At 43.8% G+C, this 21,340-nt stretch overlaps 1 protein-coding gene across 1 annotated transcript in view; it reads right to left on the bottom strand.

Annotated features, from left to right (window-relative positions):
* LOC119179704 (uncharacterized) overlaps positions 1-16,792 on the bottom strand; it is a 30,418-nt gene extending 13,626 nt beyond the window's left edge. The window contains exons 1-5 of the mRNA XM_075868631.1: positions 16,639-16,792; positions 12,247-12,384; positions 7,335-7,724; positions 2,957-3,218; positions 324-475 (exon numbers count right to left, since the gene is read on the bottom strand). Of these exons, the coding sequence (XP_075724746.1) occupies positions 324-475; positions 2,957-3,218; positions 7,335-7,724; positions 12,247-12,295 (853 nt within the window). The 5' untranslated portion in view covers positions 12,296-12,384; positions 16,639-16,792. The remainder of the gene's footprint in view (positions 1-323; positions 476-2,956; positions 3,219-7,334; positions 7,725-12,246; positions 12,385-16,638) is intronic.
* Between the last annotated feature and the right edge of the window lie 4,548 nt (positions 16,793-21,340).

Here is a 21,340-nt window from a genome sequence, read left to right on the forward strand (position 1 = left end):
TTTCCGGAGCCCCCTACTACGGCGCCTTTCATAACCATATGATGGTTTTGGAACAATAAACCCCCACAATGGTTATTAATTTACATTACAATTACTCCTAATAATATCCCCTGTATTTATTTTACTATCATTGTCTGTCAGTTCTCATTAATATTGCGTCTAACAAAAAAACAAACAAAAAACGAGCTCTTAAATTTACACTAACTTCCTCCAAAATTGATGCTGGCCATATACTGCCCAAGAGACAACTACTTGTACGATATTAAGGTGAGGAAAATAGCAGGTATTATCAAACCTGCTCTCTGCTTCACCGGTGGTGATACCTTTAGCGGTTCCCACCTCTCCGACGGGGTGGGCCATCTTCTGCAACGCCGTCGGTGCTATGCCAATGGGCATCGATATCTCCCGGCCAAGCACAGTTGTCGCCGTGCTCGTTTTGGACACGTCCACCAGCACGTCGGGTCTAAAGCGGTACCTGTATTGAAGCGAGAAGACAATCACCATAAGTGAAACAACGCCTCCCGGACGCACTGTATTTGTGGTGATTACAGGTATATTTTGTGTATCCCAATCGCATAAAGAAAGAAAAAATTACCGCCTAAGTGCTCTGCGCAAATGGTTAACCAGCGAAAGCTGAAGCGTTCGACCTCGGTGTTTAGCGGTGGGTTCAACCCGCCGTTGCACTGAAACCTTTATTTATTTTATTTATTACACCCTCAAGGTTTTCACATTACAGAGGGGAGGGGCATGTTACATGTAAAAATGGGAAACAACACTTGATAAATATATACAAGCACGAAATTGCAATAATTGGCAGAATAATACAGAATTACGTATTTACCTTTCAAAATTATTGGCTACATGTTCGCGCTCCTTAGTAAGGTTAGGCACACTTTTGGCTTGGGTTTACCACAGTGTTTCATTCACATGCCGCACATTTTGCCTCACATGATGTCATGTAAGAAGTGGTTTGTATGTTGGGTTTAACGTCCCAAGACCACCATTTGATTTTGAGAGACGTCGTAGTGAAGGGCTCCGCAAATTCCTACCACCAGGGGTTCTTCAACGTGCACCCAAATCTGAGCACACGGGCCTACAACATTTCCACCTCCATCGGAAATGCAGCCGACGCAGCCGGGATTCGATCCCGCGACCTGCGGGTCAGCAGCCGAGTACCTTAGCCAGTAGTCCACCGCGGCAGGGTAATGTAAGAAGTGTAATGAGCGGTTAATTGCGTTTCGCAGTGCTACCTCACACTGCAGCTGAGGGCGCGCGTGCTTGGGTACGACGCTGCGAATGACGTAACTGATAACGCAGCCAATGGAGACCGCTTCTGACGCCGCTGCCGAACAGTTTTAGTTTCTCCTAACCCCATACAGCTTTCGCTGTAAAAAATATTGGACGCGGTACCCGAGCATCCCATTGCAAGTTATCTGAGCCTTGTATTTCGGGCTATTTGAGGGTCAAATACTACAGTTATACACTAGTCAAAACACACTAGTCAAATACTACAGTTATACAATCTTAACGGTTTTGAGGCATGTCTTTTCCGATGACGCCGCGCCAAAGGCATACCAATATGTATATGTTTTTGTATATGATGTATCTTTTTTTGGTCTTGCTGTTTACACCTGTGTGCAATGTTATGATCTTTGCCCCTCCTGCTGGGGCCCTTAAATGGGTCTGCAGTATTTTGTAAATAAATAAAAAATAAAATATGGAAAGTATCACGTAATGAAATATTTCCTGAAGTTAAACAAGGAAGTAGCGAAGAACTGTGGAATATCTAGCTTTGCGAAAGTGGTGGCTTATGTGAGCGTTTGGGTTGTATTCTGGTTGCCCTGTGGGGGTCGCAAGTTCTAGTGCCGTGTCCCCCTTGCCGTTCGGTCCTGATGCACATGCGTTATTTCGTGCTCTTCCAGCTTTCTTCTGTTCGTCAGCTGCGCACAGGAAGAGTGAATAAGAATGCAAGATCTTTGATACGCTGCTGTCGCTGTGGGGTCCCAACGCTAAAATTCTGTATTTTATGTCTCAGATTCTTCAGCTGTTACCCACACAAGCGCTTGGGTAAGAAATTGCTCAATTAGTTTACAGAATGGCACTAACCCGATCATGGGGCACGTAATAGCTATCATTGACTATTGTGTGAACCTGAAGGTTAAAGCATCTTTCTAAGATGTCGCATAAATACCTTATTCTATCGGAGTTGGTTGCCTCACGGACATCTTTCCACGAAATTTTTTTCTAGCTGATCAAGTACAAGTGGTGTTAAGAAACACTTCATAACCATGCTTGTCCCGTGTTCGTTAGTGCACGCTGTTTCTGAAGTATGACGTTATCGCACGACACGAACGCCCTCCACCTCCTCTCAGCGACACGACGTGAGCGCACTAGAACTTACACATATGTATGTCACAAATCAGAAGTCCCCCGGTATCCGTCGTGGTTCGTCAGAGATTAGGGTGCTCAGCTGCTGACTCGGAGGTCGCGGGTTCGATTCCGGACGTGGCGGTGGCGTTTCGATGGAGGTGAGATGGTGGAGGCCCGTGCTGTACCGTTCTATGTCAGTGCACGTTAAAGCCCTCCGCTATACGGCGTGCCTCATTATCATATCGTGATTTTGGGACGTTAAGTCGCAAATATTTATTATCATTATCTTTATCGTGGAGAGAGAGAGAGAGAGAGAGAGAGAGAGAGAGAGAGAGAGATAAATAGAGAGGAAAGGCAGGGAGGTTAACCAAGCTTGGCTCGGTTGGCTACCCTACACTTGGGGTGGGGGAAAGAGATAGAAAAGAAGAGGAGTAAGAAATAGAAGGATGAATAGTCAGCTCGAGACTACACAGCACGGTGTCACACTGTTCTTTCACAAGCGGTCTTGAAGTCTGGTGGTCCTTAAGAAGTGCAAGAGGGCTTTCGTGGCTTTGCGTGTATGGGAGGAAGTCCCATGGTTAAGTACCTGGAGAAAGCCTGCACGTTCTCCCTCAACGTCTGTTCCCTGTCGGCCCCGCTGTCGTAGTAGCCACGAACGGTGCGCTCCAGTTTGGCGTCTCCCAGCCTCTCGATGTCGGCCACGGTCACAACGTCCGAGTCGTACGACAGCTCGATCGGCGGCACCTTGGCGCGGCTGCTCCCGTCCGGACGGTCACCTGCAGCGTTGAAGCGGCTACCCTGAGGTCCGGCGCCGAGCAATGCTGGAGATGTGCCGTCCGCAGCAGACCCTGCGTAACAAGTATAGGCTTCCAACATGTGTAGAAAACATTGGAAGACTTTAGTAGGATTTCCTGTATTGTGCTACTTTAAGCGTTCTTCAGGGAAGCCCGGAGTTTTTATCGCTGCTTTATTTATACGACGGCATTTTTTTAGCCTTTTTTTGGGACATTTCTTTTTAAACTTGTGTGCCAAGCCAATAAAATCAAATACTTCATATTGATGAGTGTGAGTGACGGGACATCCAGAAAGCGTGCGGTCACAGTTACGCCGAGAAGGTATCCATCTGTCACTTTAGGCTTGCTTAGTCTGACTGGTACTTCCGAGGGTACATGTTGATGACCATACCCCTAATCAGCTCAAGGGGAGAGGTCTACCTGATTACTGAACTTTTCCATCTGTTAGTTGATGCTATGCATTCAACCTTATTTCTTTACCTGCAAAGCGTGAAAATTCATCCGTATTAGCATAGTTAGGCTTAAAATACGTGCTACATATACATATTATAGTAAACAACGTAAAATGCTCGTATCACTGCTGTGTGGAACACTGTACCAAGAGAGAGAGAGAGAGAGAAATAGATGAAAAGAAAAACTCAGCTAGGGAAGATAACCTGTTGCAAGTAACCGGTTTGGCACCCCAGCACAGGAGAGGGGGGATAGTGGCTGCAAACAAACCAGATTTCGCTTATCACCTAGCGTTTTTTTTTTCATTGCAAACTTTTACGTTCTATTATTCTAAACAATATTTATAGCGCATCGTTTCTTGTGCTGTTTGGCTTGATAAGAAATTTTCTAGTGTCGTCTTTATTAGCTTCTGAAGTCGCATTATGTTCTTGAATCAGTGAGCAATTTACTGAGTGAACTGTCGTGAGAGAAATTAAGGGATCACTGACTGGGTTTTAATTTTATATAACTTTTGTCGTTACTGCCCTTTTGCTGCAAATATCACGCCATTCAATTGTGTCGTTTGAATTTATTTGAAAAGATAACGAAGTCAGAAGACGTGAAACACTCCATAGAATTTCCTAATATACACTAGAGGGAACTCTGGCGCTAGTGTCTATGGGAGCTGCAACGCACGGCGCTTCAGTGAGCATGGGAATGATGGGTAGTACACACGTTTGTCTAAACTTCGTACTTCTGGTCTGCTTTTGGCTCCGAGTGTGTTCGTGTGGCTTGAAGCTGTTTTCTCACGAAACAAAAATCAGCAAATGTTCAGCGATTGCGCTTCACCACCCTATTTTTTTTTTCAACTTACCTTTCCAAATTGGGTCACGAGGTTCAAAAGGGTTGAATCTTTTTTTTCAAAACAAAACCGAAACACAGCAATAGACGAAGCCGCAAGTAGGATTAGCCGCCAGCAAGTACGAAGACTAGGCAAATGTGTGTACTATACCATCATTCCCATGGTCGCTGAACGATCGCAGCGCCAGAGTCCCCTCTAGTTAATTTTAGGAAACTATATGAAACACCCCATGCCTGCATGCCCATGTCAGCCAGCTAATCTCCCCCGTAGTCACCTAAATGGGGGGGGGGGGAGGGGGCAAATTAACCCAGTACATTGATATAATAGGAAGGGAATACTGCGACGAACCTTCCCCTGCGCACGCGCATGCTCGCCACCTAACTTTCCTATTAGGAGCACTCAAACAAAAATATCGCACCTTGTCATATTGTTGTTGTCATTGCAATAGATAGCTTCATCATCATGATCATCATCAGCCTGACTACGTCCACTGCAGGACAAAGGCCTCTCCCATGTTCCGCCAGTTAACCCGGTCCTGTGCTTGCTGCTGCCAATTTATACCCGCAAACTTCTTAATCTCGTCTGCCCACCTAACCTTATGTCTCCCCCTAACCCGCTTGCCTTCTCTGGGAATCCAGTTAGTTACCCTTAGCGACCAGCGGTTATCCTGTCTACGCGCTACATGCCCGGCCCATGTCCATTTCCTCTTCTTTATTTCAGCTATGATATCCTTAACCCTCGTTTGTTCCCTAATCCACTCTGCTCTCTTCTTGTCTCTTAAGGTTACACCTACCATTTCTCTTTCCATTGCTCGCTGCGTCGTTCTCAATTTAAGCTGAACCCTCTTTGTAAGTCTCCAGGTTTCTGCTCCGTAGCCAAGTACCGGCAAGATACAGCTGTTATATACCTTCCTCTTGAGGGATAATGGCAATCTACCTGTCATAATTTGAGAGTAATTGCCGAATGTGCTCCACCCCATTCTTATTCTTCTAGTTATTTCAATCTCGTGGTTCGGCTCCGCGGTTATTACCTGCCCTAAGTAGACATAGGCTTTTACAACTTGAAGCGCACTATTACCTATCTCGAAGCGCTGCTCTTTTCCGAGGTTGTTGTACATTACTTTCGTTTTCTGCAGATTCATTTTGAAACCCACCTTTCTGCTCTCCTTGTCTAACTCCGTAATCATGAGTTGCAATTCGTCTCCTGAGTTACTCAGCAATGCAATGTCGTCGGCGAAGCGCAGGTTACTAAGGTACTCTCCATTAACTCTTATACCTAACTGTTCCTATTCTAGGCTTCTGAAACACTCCTGTAAGCACGCGGTAAATAGCATTGGGGAGATTGTGTCCCCCTGCCTTACACCCTTCTTGATTGGTATTCTGTTGCTTTCTTTATGAAGCGCTATGGTAGCAGTTGATCCCCTGTAGATTTCTTCCAGAATGTTTATATATACTTCATCGACGCCCTGATTCCGCAGTGTCTGCATGACGGCTGATATTTCTACTGAATCAAACGCCTTCTCGTAATTTACGAAGGCTATGTATAGTGGTTAGTTATATTCTGAGCATTTCTCTATTACCTGATTGATAGTATGAATGTGGTCGATTGTTGAGTAGCGTAATCGAAATCCTGCTTGTTCCTTTGGTTGTTTGAATTCTAGTGTTTTCTTTACTCTGTTAGCAATTACCTTTGTAAATAGCTGGTATACTACAGAGAGCAAGCTAATCGGCCTGTAATTCTTGAAGTCCTTGTCATCTCCTTTCTTATGTATTAAGATGATGCTAGCGTTCTTCCAAGACTCTCAGGGTACTCTTCCCGTCAGGAGACACCTCGTAAACAGGGTAGCTAGTTTTTCATATATAGCTTATGAGCCACTTATCTTATGACCCACTTATCACGGCTAGAAACCACGTAAGCGCGAGTGCATGACGGTTATTTATTTAGGCGCGTTTTTAGAGCGCCCGGCTTCAGTTTCGCTTTCAAAGAGCACCGAACTAGGCAGGAGCACTTCCGTGTGTAAGGTCAACACAGCTGGCCACGTGACTATACGCAAAACTGTGATGCAGTTGCCGCACCGACGGCACACGCGAAACCGCAAGCACGAAGGAGGAAAATCGCAGGTAGCGCAAGGCGCGTGCCAGCAACCCGCCAACACAAACTCGTGACGTAGGTTAGTTTACGTTGCCCCCTGCGTTGATGTCTGCGTCGCGAGGGGCTCCGCATCTGGTTCAGGCACGCGGCGTGCACGATGAAATTCATTTTTAAGAGAGGTTCTAGGCAATAGAACAGTTCTAGTTGCCGTTGATATATCTCGTGGATGTCGTGTGTGTCTCCACATAAACCTATCTCGTTCATTATCTCTGCTTCGAAATTTTTTGTCGGTGCTCCTTTAGGCTTCACTGCCTATGCTTAAGCTCTGGCTGTTGGGACATTTTATTTCGAAGTGGCAAGTTGCAGTTCCTAGATTTACTGAATGCTCTGGTTCAGACACTTTATAACAGGTGCTCGACAGAGTTCCACGTAGTAGAATACGAGGAACTGACACACTTGTATGCTTCATTTTCAAATAGCACAGCTCTGTTCGCACAATCCTAATCATAGTGTTTTTAGGCGGACGATATGGTCGATTGCCATGGATTTTTTTCCTGGAACTGCCGGAACCGCTAAGAAAGCATGTGAACATGTCATACGAACAGTACCTGCGTTGACATGCTGCCAGTGGTGAGTGATATCGAATTTATCCTCGCCCTATCCGTTGAGTCTGTCGACAAGGATTGTCCTGCCAAGCTACACTACCACTATCACTGGCCCTGGCGTCGGTAGCATTCAAGGCATCGTGTACAGACAGTTGTACAGCAAAGAGGAGGCCCCGTACTCACCTGGAAATTGGTTCAAGTTCAGTCCTGGACTGAAGTCCTGGCTGATCCCTGGATCCTGGCGCCCTAGGCCATCTTGTTGCAGTGGATGACCGTGGTCGAAGTTCACCGCGAAAGGAGCTCCGACCTCCGCTGGCGAACCGAAACCCTGGCCGAAGGCTTGTGGGAAAGGGTAGTGAGGCTGGCCTGAGGGGATGTTCTGTCCGAGACGAGGTTGCACGTCTACGTGTCTCTTGGAACTGGCCACGTCCAAGGTTTTAGAAGCGGCTGGGTTTTGCGGGGCTGTGGCTTCAGAAACGGCAGCATTTCTTGCGTGAGGCGTTCTGTTCGATTCACCGGGACCCTCTGCTTTCGTGACACGCTTTGGTCCTTCCTTACCACTCGCTGAGGCCCCTGCAATATCGCATCCTCTCATGAGAAGTAAGATATGCTTGCACACAAACTACACAAAGGTACAGAAGACGCCGATGGGTGCAACCTTCTCGCGTTAGAAAGTGCGTGCAGACAGACAGCATTTCGAGTTAAATTAGGAGGACGATGAAAAAAAACAGCGAATCCCTTTCCACCGGTGAACCATATTTAAAAAGTATTTGTATTTTTGCCGAAGTAGACTGCTTTTAAAGAGAGCTCAAAACGCAGTTTTTCGAACTATCGTACCAGACTATAACAGATAGAATAAATCAAGGTCAAGACCGAAGCATGGTCAAGACAGAATTTCAATTTACTGTTATGTATTTCAGCCGTTATGGTGCAATATATGTTGTTATGGCTCGCTAAATTTCTTGTTCTGATTAGAATAGAATGAAGTCCACCATTATCTATAAAAATCAAGGAAGGTCTATTATAAAGAGAATAAATAAGGTCAGGGTGAACTAAAATGGATGTAATGCCGGCATCTCTGTATCTATTTAGTGTTTCGTCCTTTTAATTGGGTTCTCGTAACAATAAAAGTTACCTTTTTTATTGATTCAAATCATTGATAAACTAGTGCATCTAACACGATTTTTTCTTATTTAATGACTTTTAATTCTTGCTTGTCGGTATTCGTCAGCGATACCACTGGGCTGAAGACACATTCAACACATATTGCACAGTAAAAAAACAAACAAACAAAACCGCCAGGCCTGCGCAGATCGCACTGCATGCACAGCCACAACGAAAGCTAGAAGAGCGTCTCTCTCTCTCTCTCTCTCTCTCTCTCTCTCTCTCTCTCTATATATATATATATATATATATATATATATATATATATATATATATATATATATATATATATATATATCAAGCGAGTGTCTTCTCTGAATCCAGTGATAAATAGAAATCGGCTTGAGCGGACAAACGTACGAAAACTTTTATTGCTCCTACGTTTCGGCCGGGGTCCGGCCTTGGTCAGGGAATACATTGCAAACGTCAACGTGCTGCTTATATGCATTGGGGCCCCCAACACGTGTCTATTTATTATCTAATGTCACATATATGACAGTGGCACACAAATCAACATGCGAAACAGCACGATGTGATAATGACAGGACTATATCACGAAATGATAATATACGGCGAAGTCTGCGCAGCAAAAAAGGGGTGTTTTTCACAGTCACGAAAGGATTAACATGATAACATGGGTGATTATGTACAGCGAATGCATTTAACAACATTGCATTAAAACAACTCGATGAACTAAAAAGAAACATAGGTAAACAACCAGCAACAATGCGCTGAAAGAACTAACAAAAAACAGGAGTAAAGCAACGAAAACAGCAATATAAACAAAACATGGGTGAATTATGTGGCAATGGTGATTTAAAAAACCATTTAGATAAAAGTGAGATACATGGCATTCATGAGAATGAAATATAACAGAATTGTAGGTAACAGGCTGAAAACTGATGAAAGCGGCAGACATGCGACATGGAATTTAGCCCAGCACGTTGACGTTTGCAATGTATTCCCTGACGAAGGCCGGACCCCGGCCGAAACGTAGGAGCAATAAAAGTTTTAAAGTTTTCGTACGTTTGTCCGCTCAAGCCTATTTCTATATATATATATATATATATATATATATATATATATATATATATATATATATATATATATATATATATATATATATATATATATATATATATATAAAGGGAAAGAAGTGTATACCTAAGGGCTCGTTTTTCCGCGTTTTGACACAATAATAATGAGATCTAACAGACAATGCCAAGGAATGTATAGGGGAAGTTATTAGAACCAATGTAATGTAAATAAGAAGAAAGAAAAGTGGGTGAAAAAATAACTTGCCGTCAGCAGGAATCGAACCTCAGACCTTCGAATAACGCGTTCGATGCTCTAACCACTGAGCTATCATGGCGGCTATTTCCCCAGCCACTTTGTTGGGTTTATATTTGAATTTAAACGTGGGAGTGCCAGTCAGCGCCATCTGTAGCCATGGCGGCGAGTGTGGAACACCCTTTTATGAGCCTGTGTGGCGTCACGTAGCACGTGAACTTATTACGAGCAGGCAGCTGACCAATAGTCCCTCGTATACAACCTAACGGCACCAAGTCTGTCAGTGCGAGACCCTCGTTAATGAATAAGGGAAAGAATTGTATACCTAAGGGCTCGTGATTGGGTTTATATGTAAATTTAAACGTGGGAGTGTCAGTCAGCGCCACCTGTAGCCATGGAGGCGAGTGTGGTACACTCTTTGTGAGCCTGTTTTGCGTAACGTAGCAAGTGAACTTATTACGAGCTGGCAGCTGACCAATAGTCCCTCGTATACAACCTAACGGCACCTAGTCTGTCAGTGCGAGACCCTCGTTAATGAATAAGGGAAAGAATTGTATACCTAAGGGCTCGTGATTGGGTTTATATGTAAATTTAAACGTGGTAGTGTCAGTCAGCGCCACCTGTAGCCATGAAGGCGAGTGTGGTACACTCTTTGTGAGCCTGTTTTCGTAACGTAGCAAGTGAACTTATTACGAGCTGGCAGCTGACCAATAGTCCCTCGTATACAACCTAACGGCACCTAGTCTGCCAGTACGAAACCCTCGTTAATGAATCGGAGAAAGAAGTGTATTCTTAAGGGCTCGTTTTTTTCGTGTTTTGACAGAATAATATTAAGATCTAACAGGCAATAATGCCAAGGAATGTATAGGGGAAGTTATTAGACCAATTGTAATCTAAATGTGAAGAAATAAAAGTGGGTGAAAGATAACTATATATATATATATATATATATATATATATATATATATATATATATATATATATATATATATATATATATATATATATATATAATCTCTTTGTCGTGATTGTGGCAGCCGCTAATCTTTTCAAGATACTAGATTCCTGTCAAAGTACCATGATGAACGTGCGTCCCATTTCAGAAACTTGTGATATCCACAACAGCGGTGCAGCATGTGTACGCCTCCCACCGATTTTCTCTCTCTCTCTCTCTCTCTCTCTCTCTCTCTCTCTCTCTATATATATATATATATATATATATATATATATATATATATATATATATATATATATATATATATGAATATCATAAGCTTCTGAAATGGGACGCACGTTCATCATGGTACTTTGACAGGAATTCGGTATCTCGAAAAGATTAGCGGCTGCCACAATCACGACAAAGAGATGATTCGCTATCTCTGGCTTGTACTTGAACCTTGTTCGAAGGCTCATGCACGCCACCATCTCCAACCTATTCGTGAACTTTGTTCGAATACTAGCGCATGTCTTCATTAGCTCGCGGCCCCGTTTGACCAGCACAACGTCTGAAAGAAAGACGAATCAGATGCGGTACACAATCACAGCAAGTCAATTAGGTGATCGGGATTAAAAGAAGATGCAATAAGTAAACAGCTAGAAGTTTTTTGAATGTCGACGCTTACAACATGGTACAACATGGTGTTTCGAATAAAAAAAGTAAACGTAACATTGCAGTACCGTCTTCTGTTAAAGGGAACACTGCGACTGCTGTTGATATAACCGGCACTCTGACAGCACGTGGGTAAAGATACAACGTTCACGCAGTGCACTAGTCTGTCAAAGAAAGTCAGAACTGTCAATCAGCAGTACTCTTACTCAACTCTAAGGCAGTATGGCTTTGAAAGAGAGTGAAATTCAAACATACCGTGTTCGCAAGTGTTCTGTTTAATAGTGGAGCCGCCTATAATACTGTATAAAATAACTGAGGGTGCAAACGCGCTCACTAGAGAGATGGAAAAACACCACAAACAGCTGGCCTTTCTCTTGAGTTCGTGTCTTCACGCCCATAATTTTAGCATCAATACCAGCCAATTCGTTTACTTCTCGTTATTATAAGGACAGTATAGGCCGATGCACTCTGAATTCGTCGGATAAATCTTAATAGTGAACAAATTTTTGCCGGTGAGTTTTTATCAGATTTCTTTCGAATTTATGTGAACACGCGTCGATCTAGTTATTGTGCAGTCTTCAAAGCGGTTGATAACTGCACCCTCTGCTACGCATGCCTACACGCTCCAATCACATGTATGTGTTTCGCTTCGCTATTAAACGAATTATGGAAGTCAGTACTGTGTGTTGTCATCGCCTGCCCTTGTCTCTTGCACCGTTCTTATGGACTAATTACGTGCTACCAATGTGCCCAATTGTCCGCTCTTTAAAGTTTGTAGACATGCATCGTCAGCTGTTGCGCCTTTCCTAGGCTAATTACGTGCTACCATAGTTGGAAATTTTCTACTCTTCAAAGCTGTTAGACATGCACCATCAGCTGTTGCACTGTTCCTGCAGTGCTAATGTGCTGCCAGCGTGCCCAATTTCCCACTCCTCAGAGCTCGTAGACGCGCATCATCGGCTATTTCGGAACTCACTGACTGCGTGAAACGCCCCCGAGAAAACGCGCTGCCGAGGAAGACTCGCCACTCACCCAAACCCGTGCAACAGGCCAGCACAAGCAGCAGTACGCGGCGCTTCATCCCAAACCACTGTGACTGGAATCCGTGGACGAGAAGTGGCTGCCGCTGGCCGGTGGTATTGCTCTCGCCTGGGCGGCGGTCGCCGATGGCTACGACCAAGAGAAAAAAAACAGAAAGGAGTCGCGCCACCGGAATTTCAATGAAGCTTCGCGTTCCTGACGTCACGAGAGGGCCGACGCCTGGACTGACCTCAGCGTCCGCGTTAAGAATGACCCCTGGTACTCGAGAGGAAAGAGTAAAGACGAAAAGAAAAAAAAAATCACTTTTATTTCCGTCAACTCGTCCCTATTATCTGTGACGATGGGTGGACCTTGACCTGACGCTTTCTCGCTGCTTGTTCGAAACGTCGACGGCAAGGGGACGTGTCAGTGTAACGAGCCTCGAGCTGTGTTCGAGGAAAATGAGACGACGTCGTTAAAAGCCTCTGCGCTTAAGTTGTGAACTTTGTCAATTTCGACCGTAGTACTCACTCAAGCGTGGGTGACGTGAGTGATTGCATTCAGCAGGAAATGCGAAGAAAATTGATGTTTAGCAATGAATAAGTGACACTGGTGGCTGCGGGCTGGTTTGGCTTTTGATGATGCGCCGTCAATTACTCCGACCTTGCTTTACGAAATTTCACTGAAATTTGTAATCGTTTAGCACTGAAAGTTGGATATTTCTTTCTTTCTTTCTTTCTTTCTTTCTTTCTTTCTTTCTTTCTTTCTTTCTTTCTTTCTTTCTTTCTTTCTTTCTTTCTTTCTTTCTTTCTTTCTTTCTTTCTTTCTTTCTTTCTTTCTTTCTTTCTTTCTTTCTTTCTTTCTTTCCTTCGGTCTTTCTTTCTTTCTTTCCAGCTTTTTAAAAAAGCGTGCAGGGTGAAAAAAGACATTTTTACATACACAAACATGAAAGATACACATATAGAAAAAAGGTACAAAATGTAAGAGTCGAAACTTTGAAAAAAAAACAGGAAGACGAAATGGTAAAGTATTCTGTAAAGAATGTAATCTTCATTATCAAAAATGAACAAGAAAATAACATACGTGTGGATTGTAAGACATGGTTGCGTTTGTGCATTTCAATTGTTGATGGTCCTGGGTCAAACAGAATATTTCAAAAAGTATTTCGTTACTGAAAGATGAGTTATTATGCAGTATTTTCTTTTTTGTTTAATTAAACGTATATAAGGAGACGTCGGTATTTTCTTGTGGTGCCAATACAATGTAATTCGACCAAATTTGTTGTCTCACCGCTTCTGAATATTTGCAACATATTAGGTGAATTTTCACTCTAGAGTCTATTTGATTGCAAATAGAGAATGAAGTGGTTCAGCAGACCCCTTTAATTTCAAAACATAACGTCATCCAACAAGTCAAGTTTATTTCTAACAACGTAAAGTTGGAGGTCCTTAGGCGAAAAATTGTCGGAGACATCTTGAGCGAGGCAAAGGACCCGTGCAAGAGCAGCAGGAATTTCGCGAAAATATCACATAACTCTCTCTACATTCTTTTCAGCAGCCTTCTTACCGAAAACAGCCGCTGATTGGAACCACCTTCCCTCTTCCGTTGTATCAATAACAGACCCTTTGTTATTCAAGACTGCAATTTCTCAGCAATGCTTGTAACTATACGCAGTTTCCATTATCTATATTTGTCTTGTATGTGCTTGAATTCTTATACATTTTTAGTTGACTTATGTTGCCTTCCTGATTTGCGCATCTGATACTTGTTTCTTTATTTTGTCTTTTTTTCTTGTGTGTTATATATGTTGTACCCACCCCCTCTGTAATGCCCTACGGGCCCTGAGGGTATTCTAATAAATAAATAAAAATACATGCGTGTGCCAAAACATATGCTTATTTGTTCACTACCCTTCTAGTGAACAAAATGACCGCACAAATATACATGTCACACAAGTGTTGTATGAACTTGCGCAAAGAAAATAAATTTTTATTCAAAAGGAAGAAAGCTGTGCATCAAAATAACACGAAATTATATTGAAGTGTTTGAGTAGTTGCAATAATTCTTAACAGCATACTTTGCAGGTGTTTCATGAATTCAGGCAGTTCGAAATCGATAGAACTGGTCGTATCTGGTCATCGCGCCATGGTGATTGGCGGGTCTGGGTTGGTCAGCTCGGGCGAATCATCTGGAATGTTATTCTATGGTCCGAAGGTGGCAGCATGCTTTGAGTAAAATACACGTTCGAGGGCCACTGCAGGGGGTCTCAACGCGTACTGGATGCCCTCCAGTCTACTGCTAATGACCAAGAACCCAAATAGACTGCGTTAGTATGACATGCTATCTCCCACTCAAGGGAACCACAAGTAGCATGCGAAGCAGCGCATGAGTAGGCTTAAAGTTTCGGTCATCATAGGCACCTTGCCCGATGTATATAAAAAAGGCATTCTCCGTGACGTGTCAGGCTATGTGTCCTTTGTCTTTTAAGAAATCTCCGCGGCTCGCAGTCAAAGTCGCATGCATGATCGCCGCCTCCTCGGCCAGACACACCGACTATAATGGACACGGAGCTTGTTGGCAAGACAAGACTTACATAGCCAAGAGTCTGACGGAATTCCGTCTGGTTGGAGACAAACATAGTGCAAAGTAACAAAAATGCCGACCAAGGTGAAATACACAAAAATTATAAAGACGTTTCGGCTCCCCACATGGGAGCCTTATTCACAGTATGCTAACACAGTCTGTGTTCGCAGTCTGTGTTCGCAGTCTGTGTTCAGTCTGTGTTCAGTCTGTGTTCAGTCTGTGTTCACAGTCTGTGTTCACAGTCTGTGTTCACAGTCTGTGTTCAGTCTGTGTTCAGTCTGTGTTCACAGTCTGTGTTCAGTCTGTGTTCAGTCTGTGTTCACAGTCTGTGTTCAGTCTGTGTTCAGTCTGTGTTCACAGTCTGTGTTCACAGTCTGTGTTCAGTCTGTGTTCAGTCTGTGTTCAGTCTGTGTTCAGTCTGTGTTCAGTCTGTGTTCACAGTCTGTGTTCACAGTCTGTGAATGTGAACAAGGCTCCCGTGTAAGGAGCCGAAACGTCTTTATAATTTTTGTGTATTTCACCTTGGCCGGCGTTTTTGTTACTTTGCACTACAAGACTTGCGTATTATTTCCTCGTGCATGTTGCCAGTGCTGGCTCACCTGAAAATGAATCCTGCGGAGATATCGTCGATGTGTTTCACAACAACAGCAGCAACGAATATTAGACAGCGTGCGGTAATTTACGTCGCGCGAGGTCAGTCGGACAAGCGCAGCCAATCGCGCCTTTCCTGACAGGCGTGAACTGGACGGGTGGCAATTTGGAATTCTCGCTGAATTAGGCTACACTTGCCGCAGTTGCGCTGAAACCGCTCCCGTGAGAAAGAAAGCTGACAAGTTTGTCTTTACTTATATCAATTTTTCTTGTTATATATAAGTGACCGCCCAGGTCCACTCATTGGCCATGTCGACTGAGAAATAGGTCGCCGGTTCGATTGCCAGCCGCAGCGGAATGAAGGCGGTGGCATGCTTTGAGTAAGACACGCGTTCGAGGGCCACAGGGGGTGGAAACTAGTACTGGATATCCTCGAGCCTACTGCTATCTATAGTAACTTAGAGCTCAAATAAACTACGTTAGTATGACATAATATCTGAAATTGCATGGAGGGCTCCGGAAATTTCGACCACCTGGGGTTCTTTAACGTGTACCCAAATCTGAGCACATGAGCCTACATCATTTTTGCCTCGATGGAAAATGCATAATCAGTAATAATTGCAAATAATTAATTATTATGGTATGATATGTAAGTCATAGTACCTTTTTAATGAGAAGGAAGGAGGAAGAAAGTTTAAGCGGAAGGACAGGGAGGTTAGCCAGTTCTTAGACCGGCTGGCTACCCTGTGCTGGGGAAAGGGGTGAGGGAAATGAAAGATGTTAAAAAGAAATGTTGCGAAGAGAGAAGAAATTACAAAAAAAATTGCGACAGAGGAAAGGACAATCAAAGAGTATAAGACACTAAAGTCTCTTTCTGAGGCCAGTTGTCCGCAAAAAAGCGCAGCAAAGCTTTCAAAGCCTTCTGGGCTGAGGATGGGCTCGGCCAGTGACCCAGAATCCTTTGTTCCGACAAAGGCCGATCGTCTAGTCTATCCAGAGCTGCAGTGAGTTCTTCATGACATGTCAATTCTGCAATAGCTGCTTATCATGACACCTATAGTAGCTTTATTGAGGTATTATATTCAATGTATCAGATACGAACAGTGGCTTTACTGGGTCAATATAATTAAACACTGGGAAACCTGTGTTAACGGTGAGCTGTTTGCTTCTTGTCTCGCGCTACTCTTCATCGCGCTACTGTTTCTGATGCGAGGTCAGCTATTTACTCACCCGGACGTTATTCCTTTTGGAGTATATGGATTCGCTACCTTTGCTGCAGAACCACCGCCGGGCAATGCGTGCGCCAAACCCTGCACGTGCTCTTCCGTGTCGGCAACCGAGGCTTTCTCCGTGCCCACCCTCGGCGCGCCTGCCGAGAAAGGCCCTTTTTCCGGATGAAGCTCGCTATCGTTGCGGAAGCTGCGGCAACCGGCAAATGCCGCCGCGGCGCAATCTTTGGCGTGTCTCAAGGTTACCGCGAGCAGCTCGAATTTCCGGGACGGGTCGAATTCTGCGTGTTCGTTAGGACGAAGCGCTTTAACGAAGCCTGAAAAATGGACGCAACTTCGCAACAAATTTTATGGAACCTCGGCAGCCGAATGGTGGGGCTAGAGAGAGAGAAAAAAAATGCTGCCGGGAGCAGTGGAGAAGTCTTGTCTGAGGTTTGCCGAATCAGCATTCATAGCAAGTTTAACCCGACTACACATTTACGGGTAGCAGACGTTAAATAAACATTTAACGTTGATAAGAAGCAAGGAACAAAAAAGAATAGAAAAGCAGGGACGGTAACTAATCTATACAAGAACCCGACACTGCGGAAAGAGATGACGGTGTCCTGAGAGACTATCACGGGTAAAGGCGACCAAGGTGGTGCTCAACTTCTTGAAGTCATCAGACTTGCAGCGGCGATTATAGACTGACAGGGTTATAATTACTGTGAGGCGTGTGAATTTGCATGTTCGAGCTGTCCTTTCTCTTTTTCTTCACTTTCAAGCGTTGATCAGAAATTGCGGAGTGTACCAAGCGAAGGAACAATCAGACAGATAAATATACAGCCTAACGAACTCGGAGAAAGATATTCCACAGACGATATTTGTCATATTTCGACGCGTAACGTGATACCTTAAGGGGGCCTTCCGGCACTTTTACAAATAATTATTGATTGACTTCATTAAATGAGTTTTTTGACTCGCAAATTAAGTGCCGCGGAAATTTTTATGAAGCATGCATCTACCACAGCTGCAGGGATTTGAGACTAGTACCCATGACGGCGAGGAGTGTGGAACACGTTTTGGGGCAGCTGGCGTCACAAAAAACCACAATATATATATATATATATATATATATATCCTCCATGCTGCTTCGCATCGCCTCATGGTCCCCTTAAGCGAAGCGTTCTGCACGGTCGTTGGACTCGCTTCGTCTATTCGCAGCCGATGCATTGACTGAATGGTTTAAAGTTTGCGCTCCTGGTTTGTACGTCTCTTCCTGTTGTCTCCGTTTTTTTTTGGCGTTAAGATTTCAAAGTATGCATCACAAGTTTCTACTAAAATAGTTCAATATTACAAAAAAAACTAGTTACTGCTGTCATGAATAATAATGGTAATGTCCCAGGTTTTACGTCTCCGAAGCACGATATGATTATGAGAGACGCCGTAGTATAAGGCTCCGGAAATATGGACCACTTGGGTTCCAAATTCAGGCCTAAGCACACGGGCTTATATACCATTTCGCCCCCATCGAAATGCAACTGCCAGGGCCGGGACCAGCGGTTTTCGGGTCACTAGCCGAGCACGGTAGCGACAGTTCTACCGAGGTGGACTGCTGTCAAGGATGGGGTCATCTTGTAGGTATCAATGCACATCAATTGGTAGCTCGTATCCACGCCCGGTGCCCTTGAGATTAGACGTTCTCCGAGAGTCGGTTTTCGGGCCATTGTTATTTTTGTTGTTTACAATCACACCACAAACGAGACACTCGTGAAACTCAAACTATTCGCGGGCGACTGCATCTTTTACCAGTAGATAAACACTCGTGACGACCAGGAATTGTTAGGCAGTGCCCTACACAACGTGAACATTTGGTGTGAAAAACGGCAGATGAGCATCGGTAATTAAAAAAAAAAGAAAAACGCGTCTCAGTGACAATATTTAGAGAAAAAGGCACCACTGACTCTCCAGTATTCAATTATTATAGATACGTAGCCGTAATTTATTTATTTATTTATTTATTTATTTATTTATTCTGCAAATGCTTCAGGATATTTAGCAGGATGAGATAGATGCAATGCGTGAACAAAAATACATAATACGATTTGTGTACAGGAAGAATGCAATGATAATAATAATGGTAATAATAATAGTATTATCAATAATAACAAACAAATAAAAGAAAACAGACACGTTCAATTAAGATAACTATTTCATGTTCAGCGACCCAGGAAAGCATTTACCATAGGTGCAAATGAAACAAAGCAACAGGCAACGGAGATGCAAATAGTAGTTATAAAAAATAGCTGATCATGTTTCAGTCATCAAGAAACTCACTTCAGGCTTCCTGTGGAATGAAGATGTCATTCTATAGAGAAGAAAGCTGTGAAAAATCTTGGATACCTTAGAATAAGGGTTGGCAACCTTTTAAGGTGTAGGGCTGAGCTTCATGAAAGAAACTTGACCGGGGGCTCCACGACCAATGGGTGAAGGAGTGAGTTGGTAGAAAGTAGGCAAAAAGAAAGGGAATTTTTTTTAAGTAAAAAAGTTTGGAATAGAAACGATATTCATTTTCAGCGAACACATCAGAAGGTTGAAATTTACAAACATAAATTATTGCAAAAGTTTCATTTGAGCTCGCAAGTGCCATATACACACCTTCAGATAAGAAGTGACATTAGGAAAAAAAAATGGGGGGGGGGGGGGATTCGACGTCCTCTTAGAGGGCCGCGTGGGCCGCTGGTTGTCGCCACCTCTGCCTTGCAACACAAGTAGAATTATTGCCTAATAAAACTTACATTCGTCCACTCTTCGTATGTGGCTTCCGTCGTTTTGGACCCATACACCAAGAAAAATACTGATAAACTGGGAAGCTGAGAGAATAAATAAAAAAAAAAAACCGCTCGATCTGTCTTCCGCGCGTCAATCACAACCTTACGCAAGTTGAGGGCTCCGCTTCAGACAGGGAACTTGAAACCCTTACGGTTGGAACGATATCGCGGAAGATTAAAATACATGTACGTGCTCTATCTCGATAAGCTTGGCATTGAATCAAGTACATACATTGATAAGGTGTCTCGATAGCCTTTGCGTCCCTATTATAATAAAAAGCAACTGAATGAGCTAGCCGGTGTCATATCTTACGGCCATGTCTATTCTTTTCGTCTTATGACGTTGGCATGCGTGTGTTATTTTGTTGCTTTTTGTTCGGCCCAATAGTAATAATTATTTGGCTTTAACGTCGAAAACCCATCGTTTACGATTACGAAAGACACCGTAGGCTCCGAAAATTTCGACCACTTAGGGTTTTTTAACGTGCACTTAAATCTAAGTACACGTGCCTACAGCGTTTTCGCCTCCATCGAAAATGCGGCTACCGCAGCTGGGATTCGGTCCCGTGACCTGCAGGTCAGCAACTGAGTGCCTTAGCCACTAGACCATCGTGACGGGTCCTTTTATTTGGCTTGATTGTTTGCTTTCATGTGAGGTTAGTACGCATGCATATAGTCATGTACAGCCGTCAGCATCTTTTACTTGAACGCTCGGACGTGTGGCCTCGGCTCGCTTAGACAGAGATCAGCGCCACCAAGCGGAGAAAATGATGTGCTTTCTGCAGTTAAGGATAGATGTAGCGTGCATCGGTTTCACTAGTAAATTTCTGCTTCCAGTCTGCCTGACCGGCGCGTCCAATGCACTCACTTAGCATCTCGTTTTCACCACGCTTCCCTCGTGACTACGTTATCGTGCGCGCCCATGGGACTCGTTGTTGTAGGCTAATCTCAAAAATGAACCATTTCGTGCGACAGTTTAAGCATCTTACGAGTTTGAATTCGCAGCAAGTAGCCCCGCCACGGTGGTCTAGTGGCCAGGGTACTCGGCTGCTGACCCGCAGGTCGCGGGTTCGAATCCCGGCGGCGGCGGCAGCATTTCCGATGGAGGCGGAAATGTTGCAGGCCCGCGTGCTCAGATTTTGGTGCACGTTAAAGAACCCCAGGTGGTCGAAATTTCCGGAGCCCTCCACTACGGCGTCTCTCATAATCATATGGTGGTTTTGGGACGTTAAACCCCACATATCAATCAATAAATCAATCAACATATCAATCGATCAAATTCGCAGCAAGTAATCACATGAATAAATAGCAGAGAAAGCGCATGTTCAAGGCGTTTGTAGAAGTTGCACAATAAATAAATCTCAAATGCAGTGGCGTTCACGTTCTGATTCAATAATTTTTAGACCGCGTCAATTGAACTGTTCTCGCCATTTAGAGTGTGCCTTTTTGTTCGGTTTACGCTGTACAGAAGAGGTCGTATGGAGCGCAATGTTTATGCGTGTTCTCAGCAAGAAAGACGCATGGATACAACGAAAAAAAAAAAGCAATTTTTGTGCGTAGTTATCGCAATAAAAGCTTAAACTTCCATCTTATCTTATAATATAATCGTAATTCCGGGACGCTAAACCCTAGAAATTCTTGTTACCCGCACAAATGTTGTGCCCCAAGACCACATTTACCGTGCAGCGTGAACCGAACAGGAAGGCCAACTATAAATTGTGAGAACAGTGCTTGTGGTTTCTTTAGGAAAGCAGATAGATTCTTGTAAAAAAATAACACAAGTAAATCTGCCTGGCCCAATCAGGGGCGGGCCAACGTGCCCGCTTCACCCCATGCTTACATGACTCATGAGGGTACTTGCTTGGGCTTAACAATGAATACATGACTTAGTTC

Source organism: Rhipicephalus microplus, chromosome 7, assembly GCF_043290135.1.
Source record: "Rhipicephalus microplus isolate Deutch F79 chromosome 7, USDA_Rmic, whole genome shotgun sequence".
NCBI lineage: Eukaryota > Metazoa > Arthropoda > Arachnida > Ixodida > Ixodidae > Rhipicephalus > Rhipicephalus microplus.